The 22,309-nt window shown below is 33.8% G+C and overlaps 1 protein-coding gene across 1 annotated transcript in view; it reads right to left on the bottom strand.

Annotated features, from left to right (window-relative positions):
* The window catches only part of PTPRQ (protein tyrosine phosphatase receptor type Q), a 4,272,575-nt gene that overhangs the window by 3,364,429 nt on the left and 885,837 nt on the right, over nucleotides 1-22,309 (bottom strand). Inside the window, exon 8 of the mRNA XM_044087226.1 lies at nucleotides 2,218-2,364. Coding sequence (XP_043943161.1) covers nucleotides 2,218-2,364 — 147 coding nt within the window. The remainder of the gene's footprint in view (nucleotides 1-2,217; nucleotides 2,365-22,309) is intronic.

Below are 22,309 nucleotides of genomic sequence, written 5' to 3'. Positions count from 1 at the left end.
GTATAATGAATAGCAAAAGTAATGAAACAGGATAAAATACCTACTATTTATTGTAAAATATAATTAAACTACAAAGAAATATGACAAAAAAATCAAGTTTAACAGTAGTCTTAGCATCTTCACTATTGCTTTTCAGGAAGTGAGACAAGGCATCTATTTTTTTTTCATTTACTTTTATGTCTGTTTGTGTGTAATGCCTTGGAAGGCAGATGTCATTACAGCATTATTAAACTTCCATTTTATTTTGTCATACTGCCCTTTGTAATTTATTGTAAATTTATCATTTTTATATTATTGTTTGGTATCCACAGTAAAACGTCTTCTTCAAATATGTAAATTAGTTTGCTTCTAAAATGAGATGTAACATGATACTGTTTGTTTAAACATTTACTGCTTTTGGCTTGGTGGCACAGAGAAATGAAGTCCTAACTATGACTTGGTAAAAAGGGGTTTAATTAGAGGCTATTGCACTGGAGAAGAGACGGTCAGTGGGAGAAATGAAGTATTGTGGTCACTTGCTTTTCCTGTCTGAACTCCCCGGTGGAGACTGAAGCAACCACAACTCATTCTGTGACAAGGACGGGGGCAAGACCTCTCAGAACAGCTTCCTCCACAGATGGCCCACTGCACGTCTATCTATAGACCTTAGCCATGTACATACTTGTTAGGGTCAGACAGAAAACAGAAAATTGCAAATCACCTCCAATTGCTATCTAGATGACTGTTCCTTCCAGTAAACTCTCACCATTGTGATGGGGGATGACTGAGTTGATTAGCTGTAAGCAAATTGATGGTTAACAGTGGGGACAAAATACAAAAACAAACAAAAAAATGCCTTTAGCAGTGTTCAGAGCATCAGCATGTAAATCATTTGGTCTTCTTTTGCATACATTGCATACATTATCGCATAGTCATTTAAGTAATCTTGTAAACCTGAGGAACTAACAATACATCACTTAATAACCTGTCTGTTATTTTGTGTTTTGCCTCTAGATGACTAAGGTGGTAGAGTACTTACCTATAAACCTATAGAGTACACACAGGGACTCAGTGAATCTCTGTCGTAGAACATGAATTACTTAACACAACAGCATAGACTTTGCTTGTGCTGAAAGTTCACAGGCTGCCAGATGTAATTATCATGCTTGCAAAGCATCGTCCCTCAAACATCTTGATTGCCATAATCCTAAGTAGATATTTGCTCCCTCCCATAATTATTTTTGAAGGCATTTAATAACTCTGAGTTTAGTCTTTAACTGCTTATCATTAATGCTTCAGTCTGTTGCATATTCATGTCTAACAGCTTTCTTAATTTTAATCTGTTCTTTACAAAACATTTTAATTCATTTCACCTCACTTTCAAGATACCCTCAACAAAGCATTTTACTGTGGCACAGGGTATGTGTGCATTAACTGTACAGCCATCCCTTAGTATGGGATTGTTCAACGAGCAGGTGCCAGTCAGTGGGGATGAGGGTGGGGCTATGGGGTGGAGTGAGCCTAAGAATTTGCATAGACCCTAAGAATAATACCAGTATTCTAATACTGTCTTTATATAATGAGAATTCTGCAATTTTCAGTGTATTAACTTACTTTCGTTTTATATTAAAGCAGTTCCATTAAGCCATCACATTAAGTATTTGCTGGTACATTTCATGTACAAAAAAAACTTTTTTGTAACTAAGATTTTGACACTTTTCATTTGCTGTATCACATCCTTTTTGCATCTGCAATATTCTCAATATTTCTTTGCCCTTCATCAATTATAGCCATACATTTACAATCCAAAGCGATATAGGCAACCAAGTCATCTCCTATGCCCCTTAAAATAATGTCTTGCAGTGCTTTGGGGAGTATAGGACAAATTATTACAAATAAAATAACTGTCATAAGTCCAGTTTCCTGCATTTTGCAGATCTAAAAGTGAGCACTGTTTCTAAGTAGAAAAAGTATGCACAGACTCTGGAATTTATACATATTTAGTAAAAACAAAGCAACTCACTAAAGAGGCTACCTCCTTTGAACTGACTATCAGTATGAGAATACAATATATATTTCAGAAAAACAAAGGTTATAAATATTGAAATATTGCATTTTAGATGCAAAGCCTGCACTTTTTGGCTTATTTATTTATTTTAGAGTTTCGGTCAGTTAGTGATTGAATAATCATTAATTATAAATGCAACAACATGGACCATAGTCCATACCATACCATACCATCTGCAAGAGTAACAACAGTAATGTTGGATTTTGGTCCAGCTCCTTCAATTGTCTCAGCACTGATGGAGACTCCATATGTTGTAAATGCTTCCAGATTAGTAAATGAGAACCTTGTATCTTTAGTACTGTTATCCAATACCAAACCTGTAAAAGATATACGTTAACATCATGATAAAATATACAGCAACTGAAATAGCTTAATTGCATCAGATTTCATTTCATTTCTCAATTTTGTGGAACATACATAACGATAATTAAGCAGTGCAGTCTTTAACTTTATATTTACCAATTTCAATGTCCTTGAGGATGAGAAGTCATGCCACAGAATAACCCGAAATATAAAATCATTTCCAGTAAAAACAATGCTCACTGCCATGTAGCCATGGTTTTTCATAGTTAAATCAATCAGCACATCAACGTTTTATTTGCAAGGTTCCCTTATTTGTTAAGGTACCATATGAAAGTTAAACGCCATTAAAATGATAAAGCTAGTATTAAAGTTAACATGTTAAAAGCTAGAAAACAATATTCAACTCATACAGCTGGTGCCCTGAAGGACGTGCACACAGAATTCTCCATAAGCCAGTATGGTGGGGAGTTGCACCAATAATACAAAACTTCACCAATAATACAAAAACTCCTCAACTCTACAAAGAGTGAAAGAGACCTAAGGACTTCTTAAAGCCCTTCATTGGACGAATGGAGATTTTTAGTCTGGTGTTGGGTAAGGCATTTTATGCAACGCTGTCCAACAGCACATAGTGCATTGCGTACCTAGGAAATGATCCTGTTCTTACTGGAGGCTACGTGATCAAGCAGAGAAATAGAAAATAGGATCAGATCTGAGGCTGTCCACTGCCATCTTGACAGCCACATTGGGAAAAGATACACAGGATGCTGACCAAATGCACTGAGGCCAAGGGCAAGATACCAGCATGCATTCCTACAGCAAAATCACTGCAGTACTATGCAAATGTTTCATTCATAAACTATTTCTAACATAAAAAAGCATATTTTAATATGCACTGAGAGATGCTCATTCAATGTAATCTTACAAAATATGAGGGAAATAAAAAACAGGATGCCTCTCAGCTCTATATCATCCCAGCTTAGTAAACAGGTAGATTAAGGAAGTAAATAATCTTTATATAGTAACCTGTCTAAATGACATTTTGAACTAGTTTATCTCATTATATCCAAGACTCAAAAACATAATTCTTAAAGAGAGCCTCACTCAAGGTAGCATTAAATGATGAATGGGTACCATCAAAAAAGCAAGTGACAATTCATCCTGTGCTATCTTATTATATCAAAAAAGGAATCATGTAGTCCACTAAAATGCAAAGGTAGCAAGACAGGTCGCTGAAGAAGTCCAAACTTCATTTGAAAGTAATTTTGCCAGCTGTATGAGGTGAATTAACTCTCTAGAACTTACTGAATACTAATTCTGTAATTTAAGGGGACTAGTCGACATGAGTGAGGGACTACAGGAATGCCATACTTTTCTATAGTCTTATCCCATGCTTTTTTCCCCTTGCTCTGTTTTCCCCACTATGTTCAGCTGGAACACTATTTAATTATACTTTTATAAAACATTATAAAAAAAAAAAAAATATTTTTTTTTTTTTTTTTTTTTTTTAATTAAAGATGAAAACCATGCCTTTCCTAATATTCAATCAAACCCAGGAATGTACTTCACTTTTGTTCGTCTTTATTGTACTTATTATTACTACATGTTGTCTCGTTCTCTTTTTGCTTTACTTGTAAAGGCATTATGCCTTACTTTCTGAATAAGCTGCACTGTGTTTGCCCTGAAACCCTTTTATGTTTTCAGTATGTATTTTTCTTTATTGTTCTTTTTCACAGAACCCGTTTCCTCCATTTATTTCCTAGCTGAGCTGATAGGCTTATTGATGGTCTAATTCGATAATACTTATCTCTAACCTGTCTCCTTAAGAGTGATACTGACCATTTATAATCCATGACTTTTTAGGCAAGCAGCCCCTTGCTCTGTCTCAGATGCATAGTCAGTGCCAGCCTAAAGCTCTGTAGCCCTACCTCAGCATTTGAAAAGGTAAAAAGCTACCATGCCAGAGAAGTGGTCATTTTACTACCAAAGAAGGAGCTTTCAGTTCATTCACCTAGCTACATTTTGGACAGTGTCTTCATACTGCTGCTCTTATAGCCACACTCCTAGTTAGTAGCTGCCACAAACAGTTAAGCTCCATTTACTTAGTTGTTTATGTTGTCGTGAGGTGGACTGATCACATGGACTCATTTTAGCCATAGCTTTTTCTTTATTTCTGCACTGCCTAACTTATATACAGAAAAGCTGCAGAACTATGAGATGCTTGACTCTCATAAAGCTCACTTAGGACCTATGTTCTGGCTCCAAGCATGGGTTTAAAATTTGCTGCCTTATTGATTTCTAGTAAAATAAAATGGAAAGATGCACCAGAACCATGAGTAACATTGAATATCCAAGCTGTTTATTTCGCAAGTCAAACTTTCATAGTAAAAGCTGCTTCATTAGGCGTGAAAAAAATAGACATCAAAAGTGACGTGAAAAAGGTACAGAGAACTAAAAAATGATTGGTCAAACAATTAATCAAATACATTTTTATAGGACAATTACAAACTCCTAAAAGCAGAAGAAATGTAGAAAAAATATATAGAAAAAATAGCAAAATGCATATATTCAGCAGACTTTTACAAGACCTTCATCCAGAAGTTATCAAACATCCTCCTGGAAATTTACAATTATATGAGACAGCATGGTATTACTGATCTCTACCTAAATAACTCAAAAACAATTTGTATTCCAAAACATAACACCAATAAATCTAATCTGCTCAACTACAAGCCATTTTCTTTGATTAATGTAGATATAAAAATGATGTCCACATTGTTAGCAGAAAGACATAAAAAGGTTCTGCTTAAGATTATATCATCTGAACAATCTGGCTTTATGAATAATAGGCAGATTTGGGACAATACTTTGGCACTAGATTCAATGATTCACCTCCTTAAACATGACACAAATCCAAGGTACGGTCTTGTATCGGATGCGTGCAAAGCATTTGATAAAGTTGATTTAAATTTTCTATTTGTAATACTACCTTACTATAATATTCCAAGGGAGTTTATTGATATGATAAAGATAATCTATAATAATTCATATATATATATATATATATATATATATATATATATATATATATATATATGGTTCCCTATCAGAAGCCTGAAACACTATAAGCCTGAAAATCAAAATCCTGAAAACTATAGACTGAAAGTTCAAAATCCTGAAAGACCAAAATCCTGAAACTCAAAATCCTGAAAACACAAATAATGTTAATATGTCACTATAAAGACACTAATATCTACCAACTGACCCTGACCCTAACCCTAACCCTAAGGTCCGTCACTATCGCACACTCACCTGACCCGTGCCCTAACCCGAACTCACTTAAACTGCCCCTAACCCCAATATTTGTCACTATTGCATACATGCCTAACCTGCGCCCTAACCCTAACTCACTTAAACCGCCCCTAACCCTAACATAAAACCAACCGCACACTTACCTGAACCCAACGCATGACCCAACACCACAGGGCTAACAATAGCAAAGCCACAATGACGTCAGTATGTCCATTTTGTGTTTTCAGGATTTTGAGTTTCAGGATTTTGGTCTTTCAGGATTTTGAACTTTCAGTCTATAGTTTTCAGGATTTTGATTTTCAGGCTTATAGTGTTTCAGGCTTCTGATAGGGAACCATATATATATATATATATATATATATATATATATATATATATATATATATATATATTAAAAATAAAATAGCCACAAATCCTATTAGGATTTTAAATGGGACCAGGCAGGGCTGCCCCCTATCTCCTTACCTTTTTAATTTATATATTGAGCTCCTATTTTGTATATAGTCTAAAAAGTATTTTATCATATCCCTAAACTTTTGAACAATAAAGTAACCTTATCTGAATATCGATTTTGAACTTCCAAATACAGACTTAAATAAAATCTTAGCCTGAGTTGAGAAATTCTCTAAAATTTCTAACTATGAGTAAATCAATCTAAATCTCTTAATTTTCCAATAAACCCTTCAAGTCATAAAGAAACTTATTTCTCAGAATCTGCCATTGTGATAGAATATTCATTTAAATATTTAGGAATAACTTTTAAACATAACTATCAATCTGTGAGGCACATTATCCTATATAAAACCTGGACAAATATTCTACAGGACATCCACATATGGAGGCAAATGAAACTATCACACCTGTCTAAAGCTGCAATAATTAAAATGAACATTCTACCTAAATTATTATATCAACTTAATGGGTCAAATATAATTGTTCCCAAAAAGTTTTTTCCATAAAATTAATGTGGAACTGCCTCAATTTCTCTGGCATCCCAAGTTGGCCACAATCAGCTATTCAAAACTCATATAGCCCAAAGGGAAGGGGGGATCTTGGCTTGCCAGACTTCCAGTTGTTTTATGACATAATTTGTTCCAATAGAATTATTCAAATTTCAGAATTCAGGCCCAATAGCAAAGAATGGACCCCTCTCTGAGTTAAAAGTTGGTATGAATATGCTAAAGGGACTAATATTAATCCAAAAGCTCTTCCCTTTCATAGATTACAGAACTGTGGAAAGCTTAAACTACATCCCTTTCTGATACATAAAAATCAAAGTATTTCAGAATCTCCTAGAAACTTTAAACTTAAACAAGACCCTTATCTTGTTACAGCCTATTCAGCTGAACCCAAATATTAAATTAAATAATAATAAAACAAACCTGGAAAAATACCCACTTATTAAAAACTGCAGTTTATGGGATATTCACAAATAGAGAGAGAACTCCATTGAACAAGTTAGATTAGCCCTCAGCTTACATAAAAGTTATACCATAATACTAAGGCCAATTACATTGCTCTCATCTGCTTTGAAAACAGTCTCAGATGTTAACAAATCTGATATCAAGACCTGCATAACATTACTTAAAACTCTATCTTATAAAAAAGATGGCATCCAATGTGTATAAGTTAATTACCTCAATTAAATACCAATTGTCTCTGTTATATTCTAAATACTGGAACAAAATGAATAAGGAACTCAAGGATGAGCTGAAATCCCAAGCTATTGAATCCAGTCTCAAGCTGACTCCATTCAAAAATCTCATTTTTACCCAATTAATGATCAATAATAATGCATACTATACACCAGTGAAATGTAATACTTTCAGTTCAAATTTCTCTTCTCAATGCCCATGCTGCCCATTTCCCAAAGCTGATTTACTACTTATTATATGGAATTGTAAATACATGCATAAACTTTGGTGTTCTCTGAAGGTGAGACTAGAAAAAAATGGGCTATGAAAAATCAACGCTGTCTTGGGAGTTTGCCATTCTTAATATCAATACCCATAAATTAGCAAAGCAAAAACTGCATATATTAATTATTCTTTTTGCCTTAGTTAAACTATAAATTACTCAAACTTGGTTGGACACTTCTTCTAAACTTTTTTGGATAGGCTTCAGAAATATGGCTGTTTAATCTGTATCCTCACATAAACTTATAACAAAGAATATGAATAAACATTCCTATTATCAGCAATATTGAAATCTTCTCCTTCAGCATATATTAAAAGATTAAATCAGGCTGTAAATATATTCTGCTCCAGCTACTACAAGTAGCTAGAAAGTTAAATGTGCTCTCCAGTGGTGACATTATACAGATGTTTGTGATAAGTCTAAACTATCTCCTTTTTGTAACTCAGTAGTATGGATCTGTTTTTTTATCAATTGCTTCCTTTTTGATAGCACTTGTTGTATATAGTGTATATAGTTTGTAGGAGTCTTTCATTTCCTTGATGGCTCCTGTACATTTTCAATGACTGTTTTATTGTATACTGCGTTAAATAACATTGTAATTTTTATCTGTCAAATTAATATATATACAACATGAAAGGAAAATAAAACATTCCTGAAAAAAATGCATATGTATTATAAAAATACACTTATGTTATAAAATTGTGAACAAAATGTGGAAAAAGTATAAAAATCATTTAATCTGATTTTGTAAATATTTTAATTCAGGTTATAACTATATGTTTCATTCAGTGCCAGTGGGTAAACTGCTCCAAAATGTAAAATTTTACATATGTTTTTAAAATTCTATAACATATGTGTATTTTTATAATACATATGCATTTTGCAATTTTTTTCTATATATTTTTCTAATTTTTCCTGAATTTAGAAGTTTGTAATTTACCTATAAAAGTGTATTTGATTAATTGTTTGACAAATCAGTTTTTAGTTCTCTGGTATATCACTTTTGATATCTGTTTTTTCATGCCTGATGAAGCAGATTTTACTGTGAAATTTTGACTTGCAAAATAAACAGCTTAGATATTGTGTGTCACTCGGTTCTGGTGCATCTTTTCATTGTATTGCTCTGCTACTTGAGACACCACCAGATTTATTAAGCCGGTTTCCTTCATTTATTTTATTATTGATTTGTAGTGCAGATTTGACTCATCACAACCCACATTTCCTAGCCACTTAGGTATGATGGTTCTTGTCTTGCTGAGTCCACGTCTGGTATGTCACTGGCTGCTAGAAACTGACCAAATCTACAAGAAACAATTTTACTATATAACTCTGTTAATAGTACAGTAATCCTAAATGACAAACAAGACATTTACAAGGCACTTTTGTCTTCTCCCTGTGCTAGTGTTATGGCTTTTTCCATTGACTGGCTTGCCTTGCATGCTCATTTGTAGAATAATCTTACATATTACCTCATATAACTAGTGACATTTATTTCTTGCTTATAATAGACCTCAGTTACACAACAAACCTATATATGTGAGTTTTCCTTGGTTAGAAGACATAATCATTTAGTATGATCACCCCCTTACTCTTTCAGAATGACACGTCAGTGCACTACAAAATGCTCCATCACTAATTCTCAAGTCAAGTGTGTGTGTGTGTGTGTGTGTGTGTGTGTGTGTGTGTGTGTGTGTGTGTGTGTGTGTGTGTGCGTGTGTGTGTACGCATGTGTGTGTGTGTGCGTGTGTGCGTGTGTGTGTGAGTGCTTTTCATATACTAATCACTGATCAGTCTTATCTGTTCACTTATCACTGAGTCTTATTCATTTATTCATCACTGTCCAGTCTTATCCGTTCACTTATCATTGACCATTGCTGTTCAGTTGCTGAATCCCTGAGTAGTCTTTTTTATTTATTCATTACTAAGCAGTCTACATTTACTCATCACTGAGGAGACTTATTCATTTACTATTCTGTTCTCTATTTACCCATCTCTAAGCAGTCCATTGTATCATCATTAGTTAAGCCCAGCAGACCAAATGGATTTCCAATGAAAACTGGTAACAACAGGGATAGTTTGATCACTTAAGGATTGTGGCACCCTGTTTGTAGATGCATTAACTTTACACCCCCATTAAAGCTTCTGTCAGAAACCTGCTTGCCTCCCGTACAAGGCTGTTCAACCTTCCTGTCATACAAACAAAGTTGTTCAACCTTGACTGAACTATTTGGCAAACTAACAGTACTCATCACAATAACACAGTCTATAATAAAGTACAGGAGAGTAACTTCAAAACACTAACTTTCTTTTGGAAAACCAGTAATGGGTCTGTTACTTTAAAATGTATCAAAACAGTTATGTTCATTTCAGAGGCATGTCATACCTGTCCATTGCAAACATTTGAAGAGGCATTTATTAGTCACAGTAGAAAACATGTCCCTATGCACCACACACCAACACCATCATGCTTCCTCACTTGTTGTTAACCAGTTTCTGTTGCTCTTATAAAATACATTCTATATAAAGATCATGACTCCATACCTACAGATCATCTCTAATCAACATCCATTAAATCTCCTACTTCTGAACTGCCTACCTAGTTACTGTACACAGGAGAGTTTAGAGGTCATACAGTGAGAAGCAGCATGGAACCATTCTATTACCCAAACAAAGGGAACTGACCCTGAAGTTGAATTTGAACTTCTGTAGTAATGTTTCACCTTTTAGGAGCATCCCAAACAAATTCAGACACAGATATCTCTTTCTTTCTCTCTTTTTCTTCTTACCTCATCTCCTGTGTAGATAAAGTGAAAAATCTTTTCAGAATATTGGTCTTTACTAGCAGCAGTATTTTATTTCTTTTGTATCAAAGAGAGCTTTCATTAACTTAAATAAAATTAACTTTTTGTAAGTGAGAAATAATTAAAAAATAACGCTTTTATGAAATCATCTATGTCATTCTAAAATTGTTTCAGCTTGGGACAATCATAAAATATATGTAACCAATCTGCTTTGCATACTTGTGAACACCTCCGACAAGAGATCTATTAGGAGTTAAAAAAGCTCTGTGCAAAAATTTCCAAGTACATATGCTCCAGTATTGTGACCAGGAAGTATGTTTTAGAGATGACTGGATATTAGATTTGTTTTCTTGAGATAAACAAGGGAGACAACCCATTTTTGATACAATTCCAATTCTTTTGTTGTGGTTGTTTTTTATAGTTTATTAGTATTTTATATAATTTGGAAATAATGTTTTCCATATCAGATTTTCTGTATATAATTTTATATACATAACTGATTAGTTTTAGTCTATCTTTGAAGAAGGAAATACTAAGTATTTTGCAAAGATCCTGGCAGTGATTTAATATAATCTGTAATAGTAACCAGTCATGTGAAGTCAAATTAAAGTCATTCATAAGATGTTGAATATCAATAACTTTATGATCTTTAATACACTGTTGCCAGCAAATACAATTATCTTCCCATAAGAAAAATGTATTCTTATTTTTTTCTCAGTGAAATTTGTTGTAATGTTAAAGGAAATTAGAAGTTCACACCAGATTTTAATATCAGCATTAGCAATAATACATTTTCTAAAATCATGAAGGATAGTATTTATAGGAATAAATGTTATTGCTTGAGAGAAAGCTATAACAGAGCTATACAGAGAAGGTACCAGAATTTATTAAGATGATAATCTAGAGAAAGGTTCACTGAAATATTATTTTCATTTTGTAAAATGGTTTAATGTAAAGATTTTCAGTTAGAGAAGTAATTTGGATCCACCCAATCCAAAACATTTTTAAAAGTAGAAGCGTTGATACAAGTTTCATTATCAGGAAAGCTTATCCCTCCCTTGTCCCATGGTCTAATATGATGTATATGTGCTATTATATTCCTTTTAGGAAACCAAAGAAATGTTAATAATAAATTATTTATATCCTTGATAAAGTATTTATCTTGACGTACTGAGAGAGCTTGGGCTATATATACGATTTTGGGCAATAAAGTCATTTTCATTAGGTGAAGCCTGTCTTCAAAGAGAATAAAAACTTTGTTCCATCTGTCTACAGAATTTTTAATTATGTTTATAATATTATCATAGTTGTAATTACTTCCTCAACTGTATTACACAGGACTACACCTAGATTGTCAAGAGATTTTGTTTCCCAATAATATTGTTTTTACAAATTTGCATTTTTTTTCTTTTTATTTAGTAATAAGTATTTTGACTTTTGTTTAAGACTAGACATTGATTGAAAAATATGTATTGAAGATTGTAATTCTAATTAATTTACTTTTGAGTTTTGAAGTGTTAAAAAAATATAATCTGAAAATAACTTTATTTTGTAGGAGTACTGATCATATGTATATATATATATATATATATATATATATATATATATATATATATATATATATATATATCATTAATATTTTGATTATTTTGGATTAGAATGGCCTAAGTTTCAATAGACAAAACTAAGAGGATGGGAGACAAGGGACATCCCTGTTTAGTATCTCTTGATAAAGGAATAGACTCTGAAGTGAAAGGTCCTAATTTAACATAAGCTAGATTATTATAAATATTTTTAAGAGAGAGATGAAACTAGAGGGAAAAATCAAACAAATTTAGAAATTTAAATAAATAATCACAATTTGAAGAGTCAAAAGCTTTTTTTCTATGTCTAAACTAATTACTAAGGCTTTGTTCTTTTCCTTATTCAAATATTCAATGAGGATAAATATTCTTCTATCATCATGTGTTTGTCTATTATGTATGAAGCCAGTTTGATCATCTTTGATTATGTAGGTTAATGGTAATTTTATTCTGTCAGCAAAGACAAACATGAAGATCTTATAATAATTATTTAAAAAGAGAAATAGATCTGTAAGAACTACATAACAGAGGGTCTTTGCTCTCCTTTAAAATAGGAGTAACTAACAAATATCTCCAAAATGGGGGATCTTACCTTGTGAACAAATCTCCACTAAAGTTTTATGAAAGAAAGATATAACACATGAAGAAAAGGTTTATAAATTTCTATAATTAAACCACCCATTCCAGATGCTGTCTTTGATTAGAAGTTTTTAATTTTCTCAGTAACTTATTTATGTGAAATTTGAGAATGAAGAGTTGTTTTTAATTCCTCTGAAATGTTCTTAATATTAGGGAAAACTAAATTTAATCTTGAGAGGTCGGTGTCCATATTAATACAGTTATTTTGGACTGTATAATGATATTTAAAAGCATCAAGAATATCTTTGATCTCTAAAACCTTTTTTTTACCTTCATGCTTGTTGGACGTAGAATGCATCCTAGCTCTCATTGATAGGTTATGCATATGTCCGGGTGATAAAGAATAGGAATTCATTTTTTAATCTTTCCATCACCATATTTGATTTATGAAATACAATATCCATATATTTCTTACCTAACTCTTCAATTTTCCTATTATCAGTTTTATTTTTGGAAAGACTGGATTTTGCTACTAAAAGTTGAGATTGGATATCCTGCAGTTCTAAATTCCATTCTTTGAGTTTACGTTTAAACCATATAAGTATCTTACCATAAATGTAAGTCAAATCATAACAATGTCTACATCTATTGTAAAGTTTGTTTAAGGAAAAGTGTACTTCTGAAATTAACTATGGTTTGAATTCTTTGATTTTGGTTATATAAGCTGAGATTCTGGTTGCAAAGGAAAGTCTTTTAAAATCTGGTTGAAACATGAGAATAAGTGAATCATGATCAGATAGAGCAAGGAAGTATGGAAAATTGTGATATTTTAGAATATAGATCATGGAAGACTAAGATTTTATCACTTCTTGTTTGGGTTCCAAATTATATCTTCATGAGTATAATGTAAATATTTAGTGTCTTTCACCTTAAATGTATCAATTAAATTAATGGATCTGATTCATTTTTTTAGAAATTTGTGCAGTATGACTAAACCTTTGTATTATTTTATTAGTAGTTTCTGAATTGTCAAGAATACAATGAACGCCTCCTCCTAATATTATATTACCTTTATAAGTATTTGTAATGAAATCTAAATGTTTGGCTATGTTTATTGCCACACGAGGGAACCAATAAATGTTGATTAGAGTCCTTATTTTATTATTAAGCTTTAAGACAACAAGAATAAGAAGTCCATATGGGTATTCATATTTATAAATTATTTGAGGTTTAATAATATTTTCCTTCAATAAAATCATAATTCCCTGTTCCTGGTTTTATATGAGAAATGAGCCAGTGTTAAAAATTTACCAGTATTTCAAATGTCATTTCAATAGTTTTAAAGTGAGTTTCTTGTAGAAAAACTATTTGTGCCTTGTTGTTAAACAAGTTAGATCTTTTCCCTTGATTATTTAAACCACTAGCATTTAAAGACAATAATTTTAATTCCATGTGTATCTATAAAGGAACGTTAAGCTTGGAATTAATTCTAATTGCTGAATTCCAGTCTCTTCTCTCCATAAATAATGTACATATATTTAACTTTTTAGTTAATATAAATAACCAGAAAGTTTTAGTTTTAAAAGAATTAAAAATACTGATTCAGGCTTAAGGAAAGAGAGAAACAAAAACAATATATGAAACAATTTAAAAATGTAGATATAAATTTCAAACTTCATGCATGGAATTAATAGACATCTATTTGTACCCTTCAGGACTAACAGACTATGCAAGTAGAACTCTACAGAGCTTTAAAATAAATACAGAAGACTATATGATTAAATAGGAATACTAATGGCCAATACTGTTCAAACAAATTAGGAAAAAAATAATCAATTTATAAGTTAATGCAATCTGTTTTATGTGGAGGACCATGTCATTATTAAAAAAAAACTATAAACAGCCATCAAAGAAAGTTTCATAAGTAAAAGATTAATATTAGTATTAACATTTCTGAAATTTCAAATAAATTTGTCAGGATAATTATTGATTTTATTACAATTTATTGGGTCTCCTTCATAATGTCGACCCACCATTTGTCAACTTTCAAAATGTTGAGACGAAAATGTCATAAGTTTACAATCATAAACCCCTGAAACACTGTAATTCCTCTCCAGAAAAGTCAGTTAATCTTGAGAATTTTGAGTATTCTTTGCTGAGGAAAACTGCAAATCTTAAAGTACAGTGATAAGCAGTCCATGAAAAAATGAAGTTTGAAATTATAGGAAGTGAATAAGGAGTAACAACCTCCCTGGTAGCCTTAATACTTTATTTTAGTTAATAGAACAGTGTACACTTTACTTTTATTTAAACATATCCAGTACACTTTTTTTTAGGGCTAAAAGTTAATGTTTTATGAAAGCATACAGGCTGTTTTTCATATCTGGGAGGGAAGAAGAGATAAGAAAAGAATAGACAGGCTGTAGCATGTGCTTTAACACGGGTAACCTTAATTTTAGGCTAGATAATGCTTGCAAGTGCAATCAATTTGGGGCAACTATTTCCTTCTGAAGGGTAAAACTTCATGTTTTAAAGATGTATATAGTTTTGCATGCTTGCTCAAAGTTAATAGGGGATGGAGATTTTTTTTATTTTAGGGTTTTCCTTAAAACAAAAAGTCTTGAAAAATGTGACATAGGTTCAAACAGAGATGTCAAATATTATATACCTGTAACAGAAAAGCTGGGAATACACATTCAAAAAACTATCACGTATAATAGGTGGGAACAATAGCTTTTTATAATGATCGCTATGATGTCCATATTATCTTGAATGGCCTTATAGGTTTAGATAAATAGTAGAGTATTGATTTATATTAAGGAATACAGACTGCAAATAGCAATGCTGCAGGAGACACATGTGAAAAGAAATGAGTATGTGAATTTGACAAAAGGAAGATTTCCGTATGGATATTTAGCAGAATATCAGGGACAGAGGAAAAGGGGAGTAAAACTAATTGCTAGAGAGGCTCCTATAGTGATAGATGAGGAAAAAAGGCAAACATGGTAGCTTTTTGGTAATAAGGGACTATTACCAAGGGAGGAGGATTAAAGTGGCATGTAATTATATTCCACCAGAAATTGCTATTATGGAGCTTAAGAAAATTTTAGGAGAAATAATCAGGTTTCAGCAGGAAATACTATTTACAGGTGTGGAATGGAATCTGGTTTGCATTGGTGAGAATGTATCAGGGTGACCTAGAAGGGACAATATAGCAAAAAAGGCTAGATTTCTGAAGAAATTTATGAAAGTATTTGGCATGGAAGATGTGAATTCAGTAGAAGGAACTCAAGCAGAATTTGCATATCATTCCCAAAGTACAATAATTGGGCTATACTAGACAGAAATAATATTCCACAGGAACATGTATATTTAATTGAAAGCTTCAACACATCCAATACCTATTTCAGTTCATGCACAAATAAAAACTAAGCTAGAAGTGCAGAGTAATGATGATAAAATGAGACACTGGTACTTTCTATTTAACTTGTTAAAAAGAGAGGAATATAAGGAATGAGTAGTGGAAATTATTTGAAAGTTATTGGGAAAGATAGAAATATCTTCATAAGTTATAGCTAGAGAGTGAGATAAAATGAAAATAGAGTTTAAAAACAGGTTAGAAATAAAAAAAAGAAAGAGATATGGCTAAGAAATAATAGGAACTACTTAGAAGGGCTAAGAAACATTAAAGTATTGCAGAATAAGGGGAATCTCACTGATCAAGAAGAGGAACCACTGCAGAATGCACCTGCTTCTTCTTGGTCCTAGACAGCAATTTTTTCATAGGTTTATAGGTTCATAGGTAGGTACAAGGCTATCAGCCCTGGGGCCTATATAAGCCTATATAAGCCTAGGCAAAAAGGTTCCCTGGCTTTCACCACCCAAGGAAATTATTTTCCTGTGCCCCTGTTGAGCAGTGCCACAGAAGTGATCTCCGGGGTGAATTTTCTATTTCCCATCCAGTCATCAAGATTTTTATTATAGAGTTTATTTATTGCATATGTTCACCAGATTGGTTTACTCTTCCTTGAGGAGGATGATTTCATCCTGTCAGGTATTCCCAATTCCATACAGCTTTATAAATGCTCATATAGTACTTTGGTGTAGGTTTGGACATATGTGCCAGTTCCTGTGGAAGGGGGCTATGAAGCTGTTTATACCTTCCTTTAGGAGGATGTAATCAGCTTTGGAGAAGTTTTTTTGCTTGACCATAGCTGGGAGGGTCTGGGTAGATGGTGACTTCAAAAGTGACCGCTTTGTGGTCGGATCTTACCAGGGATGATGACACTGTAGGGATGCTGCAGTAGTTACTCATGTTGGTTAATACCAAGTCCAAGATATTTTCACCTCTTGTGGGGGTGTCGACCAACTGATCCAAGGCCTAGGCATTTGCATTGACAAAATCAAGGAATCTCTGGGCATTTGTGTTTTGGCATGCATATTTCTTCCAGTTTATGGTTGGATAGTTAAAGTTGTCCAGGATTAGGGTAAAGGGTTGAATCTTGTAGAGTCGAAGAGGTCAAAATAAGTGGAGTGGGCATCTTGAGACAAAGTTGGAGGCCTATATCTAGCTAGTGTTTATATCTATACTAGTTTAAAAAAATGGGAAAGGTGTTGCCAAAATTGATAAATATGGATCAATGTGATTTTGTGGAGGGGAGACAAACATTTAACAACATTAATAGAAAAATTATGATCCAGAGGGAAACAGAATGTAAGAAAATAGTCTGTTGTTGGTGGGTCTTGATGCAAAGAAAGTATTTAACAGAGTAAGTTGTGATTTTATGAGTATGGCATTGGAAGGATTTGCAGTCCCTAATATAATGCAATTAACTAGAAGGATATATGAAGGATTGGAGGCAAGAATTAAAGTGGCAGGGTTCCTTTTAGAGTTTGAACAAAGGAACCAGGCAGGAGTGTCCTCTTTCTCCCCTTTTATTTGCTTTTATATTTAGAGCCATTGGCAAAGGAAATAAGGGACTCAGAAATACAAGGATATAATTGTTATAGTAACCAAGAAAAGCTGGCTTTATTTGCAGATAATATTATTTTGTACCTGAAAAATCCAGCAGAAAGTATTCTAAGATCTAAACCAATGGAGAAAGGAGAGTTTGCCAATAGGGATGATTGCAAGTAGGGTTCAGAAAATAGGCAAGAGGGAGCTGGAATTTGCTGGAAAAAAAGCTGTTAAATGAACCAAAATATAGGAGCAAATAACTCATGCAGGAAAGGTAAAAGAGTGGGATGAGGCCTAGAAGACATTTGGATTGCAGGCTAGAAATGCATTCCCTTCCCTACCAGGACTGGATCTCAGAGTACAGGCAAAGAAAAAGGGATAGAGGAATTTTAAGTGAAAGACCTGCTTTAGTAGAGCTTTTAGTTGAATCTAGAACAGAAGCAGCTGTTAAAAAAGGGATGACTTTTAGGGCAATAAAATATTGCATGATAACTAAAAGAATCAATCAGAGGATAGAAAGGATTGGAAGCTAGACTGGAAAAGCAATTTACAAGAAAACAAATGGAAGGCACATGTATGTATGGCTCCCAAGTATGCAACCAATTTGAAAAGGGTTAGGATCTTTGCTTGGAACTGTTTGCATAGGTATTTCTATACCCTATGCAGACTTCAAATAATTTTTCCTCAGGTAGAAAGCATATGTTGGAGTTGTGATGGAGAAGAAGCAGGTAACTGGGAATGTATGCTATGGGAGTTTAATGAGTTGGCAGATTTCAAAAATTCCCTACAGAGTGCTCAATCAGAAGTATTGAGTGAGCAAATGGTCGTATGTAAGGAAATGATTCTTTTAAGCTGGGGTACAGTATCTGAATTGCCCAGACATAGTAAGGCCTTATTAAGTTTAATTCTGTTGGCTGCCAAAAAACAATTACAAGAAAATGGAAATCAAAGTCTATATCATCTGTATTATAGGTACTGAATACTATAAAAGAGATAAAAGAACTAGAAAATGGACCCTTAGAAAAGGGAAGGAGCAAATTACAATGAGGTAAATGGGACTTGTGGAAAATATATATGTATAATAATGTTCAAGAGGAGGGAGTAAGGTTTAAGGAAAGGCAAAAGTTCAACCTTTTTTTTTAATGTTGGACTGACAATAGCAGCAAATAAAATATATGTTCATAGGTGTTTACTAGGCTAATGAACACAAGGGCCTTTTTAAGACTAGCCATGCATCTCAAATCTCTGACAAGTTCTGACACCCTTGATAAGTGTAAGCATGGGCCTGGGAGATGAACCATTTACATGTTATATCTGTCTGTTAGAGACATAGGTGCCAAACTAGGGATGAATTTCTGGTTTCACATCCAATTGTCCAAGTTGCACTTGAATTGGGTTAGGGAGGAACTCTGCTTCACATGGATGGTGTGCCTGTTCCATAGATGGGGTAGTCTCTGGGATACATACATCTCTCTCCAGCAGGTCCTATTTATATCACAGGCAAGGTTTAAGTCTTTAGAACGGGTAATTCTGGAACTGTATGTTTTGTGGACATGCAGGAGGTCTATCAGAGTGGGGTCTGACGATTCCCTGTATGCCAAACATAGATTTCCCCTCAAAAGCGTATGAGACAGAATACAGGGATGGGACCTTGAGGAGGTCAGCATAAGACATATTACTTATGCCCTGTATTATTTTAGAGAGGAACCTCTGTGGACATTCCAGTTGTTGATATGAAAGAGGGCACTGTACTTAATGACATGTCTGATGAATGCCGGATACAGTGGAACAATGACTTCCTTGGACTTAGATGTCATACCTTTGTTTATAAGTTGTGCAACATAGAATGATTTCCTCACCACTGAAGACACATGATAATCAAAGTCTAGATTACTATCTGTGTGTGTCCCTAAGTCCCTGACTATTAGGTCAACTCTAAGGGGTGTGTTGTCAATATGATAGTTACCAGAGAAGGATGACTTCACAAAGGATACTATTATGCATTTCTTGGCATTCATGGCTCTGACACCAGTTATTTGTCTATGTCAGTCCCTCCTGGAAAACATTTGTGTCAGTATAAGATTCAATGATAGCTCCTAATTTGCAATCATCTGCAAATTTAGTCAGCCAGAGACCACTGACATTGGCCTGAGAAGTAAATGTCAAAAAGAAGCGGACCAATGGCTGACCGTGAGGTAGTCCATTTGTGACTGGCCTCTTTGTAGAGGTGGACTCCCCAATTCTAACTTTCTGGGTCCTGTCTGTGAGCCAGTTGGCTATCCACTGGGTGACATACAGGTTTGTACCTAACCTCTTGAGTTTGTCAACAATGCCCGAGTGGAGTATTGTGTCAAATGCCTTGGCCAGGTCAAGGTAGGCAGTGTGAATGATTTTGCACTCATCCATTGCTTTGGTGACCTTCTCAAAGAAGTCGACTAGGATGAGTAAGCATGACTTGCCCTTGATGAAACCAAACTGGGCTGGGTCCAGTGTCTGGAGGTTTACTATATCTCTATTGATCATCTCCATGATAATTCTTTCCATGGTTTTATATATAAGACTAGTGAGACTTATGGGTCTGTAGTTTCCAGGGTCTGCAGATGGCCCACCTTTGTGAAGAGGGATGAGTGTTGCCTTTCTCCATTCATGAGGAATGAAGCCTGTTTGGAGGCTACAGTTAAATAACAATTCCAGAGGCCCTGATAGGTCATCCATTTAAATGGAAAAATGTTAAAATTGTTTCTTTTCTTTTCTTTTAATGTATGTTTTCCTATGCCTTAAGTGATAATTTAATAAAGGTGTTTAAAAAATCAGTTTATGGACAAGGGGAATGTCCACTAATCACTACCAATTACATCCTGAATTTGTCTTCTTCATAAAATGTATCTAGGTACCTTTTAAAATGTTAAACAAAAAATACCACAAAAATCAGCTTCACCACAAGGATCTGAATTATTTTTAGCTTTATTCTCGTACCTCGGCCTTTGGCCTTCTGGGAGTAAGTTACAGAATACCAGTTGATCCAATTTATACACCAAGTGCTTTATAATTATCCAATTAAACATGTAATAAATCAATTACAAAATATTTGATTAAACAATTACTTAAACATTATAAATTTTAAAATGTTCACTGGTCTCACAGTCTTCATCCAAGTTGGGTAGGTTGTGCCAGTGTTGAACTACTCTATTGCATTTATTGAAATTCCTTGATTGTTCTTTTTACCCATGCAATAATGAACTTTTCCCAAAGCATTCAGTTTAATACTAGTTTTCCATTATGTATCTGTATTATGACTTGGGTGGAAGCTTTTTCCAATCTTCCTGAATACTTTATTCACTGAATGTTTTATAAAACAAATATTCTAAAGGCCCAGTTATGATACTTAATAAAATTATAAGTCATCTGTTAGGTTAACTTGTCCTTCTGTTTTATTTACTTTCAGTCATTGAATTATGACCTATACAGAGGTGATTTCCTAGCAGGTTTCACTTAAATTCATTATCTTAGAATCTAGTATGAGCTCCGAAGCACTATTACAACTACAAGGGTGGGTGGTATCCTCAAAGCATAGTGAGGCTGCTCTGGTTAATGAGAAAGTGGGATTTTCACTACTGCATGCAGCCCTTATGTAATATTATGGGAAAGAAGTTGAAATCTGTTGCTACAGACATTGCAACTGTGGGTCTTCTACTGCATGCTCTTGGAAGTAAGCTGATGTTTGTTGCACTTTGTTATATTTCTTGCAGCTGGCTTTGGCCATATGAATGTCGACATTCTGAAATGTCGGCCATATGAAGTAGATCCATATACATATGTGTGTGTGTATATATATATATATATATATATATATATATATATATATATATATATACGCACACATATACACACAGTCATCTGCTTGTTCAGCACTAAATAGCATTTTATACAACTATGTTCCCACTAGAACATTACAACCCAATGACCAAAAAATGTCCTCTGTCCACAGATCAATCAAATCTACTGGGCATAGTCTCTAATCATACCTTGTTGCTAAGGCCTGACACTCCTTATCTATATCCATTAGCTCAGTGATCTCTGGTCCTTTAAAACCACTATGAAAAACTTCCTAGCCAAACTCTGGTTCTGTTCGTATGTAACCCAGGTTAAAGTACATTCCTAATTATAAATACATACCTGCTCATAAATAACACCTTCTTACTCCCCACTTGTTTACTCACTTCCCATCTTCAGTTAGTTTTTCTCTCTTTCCTGACTCTCTGTCTAAATATGCCATAACCTTGTTTTCTTTCCTCTCACTTGACACTGCACTTTGTTGTTCCTTCGGCTTTTCCCAGTTAGGGGTCACCACAGAGGAACTCTGGTCTGCTAATGATTGGCAGTAGATTTTTTATAGTGCGGAGTTGCCAGCCTGATGCCCAACCTTCAGCGAAGGCAAATCCATTCATGCATGTCTTTTGAATGCCACTCGACCACAGGGAGGACATGCAGACTCCACACAGAAGGTGCTCCAGCTGAGAATCGAACGGGAGAACCTCTTGCTGTGAGGCAACAATGCTACCGCTGCACCACCGTGGCTCTTGACACTGCACTTTCTGATTATATTATCCTAACTTATCTTTAATTTCTATAAACATACTAACATTTCTTTAAATATTAAATTATTGTCATATAAGATGCATTGATTTTTAACTAATGTTATCACATTATGTCTAATTTGGTATAGTTATTTAAACTGCAGACATTTTGTATTATTTTTGAAGCTTGTAAAATTATTGTTCTTAAATGCTTTAGAAATACCTTGCAGCTT

The sequence above is a fragment of the Protopterus annectens genome, chromosome 11.part0, assembly GCF_019279795.1.
Source record: "Protopterus annectens isolate FY-2018-M chromosome 11.part0, PAN1.0, whole genome shotgun sequence".
In the NCBI taxonomy this organism is placed as follows: domain Eukaryota; kingdom Metazoa; phylum Chordata; order Ceratodontiformes; family Protopteridae; genus Protopterus; species Protopterus annectens.
This window is presented reverse-complemented; position numbering and strand designations above follow the sequence as displayed.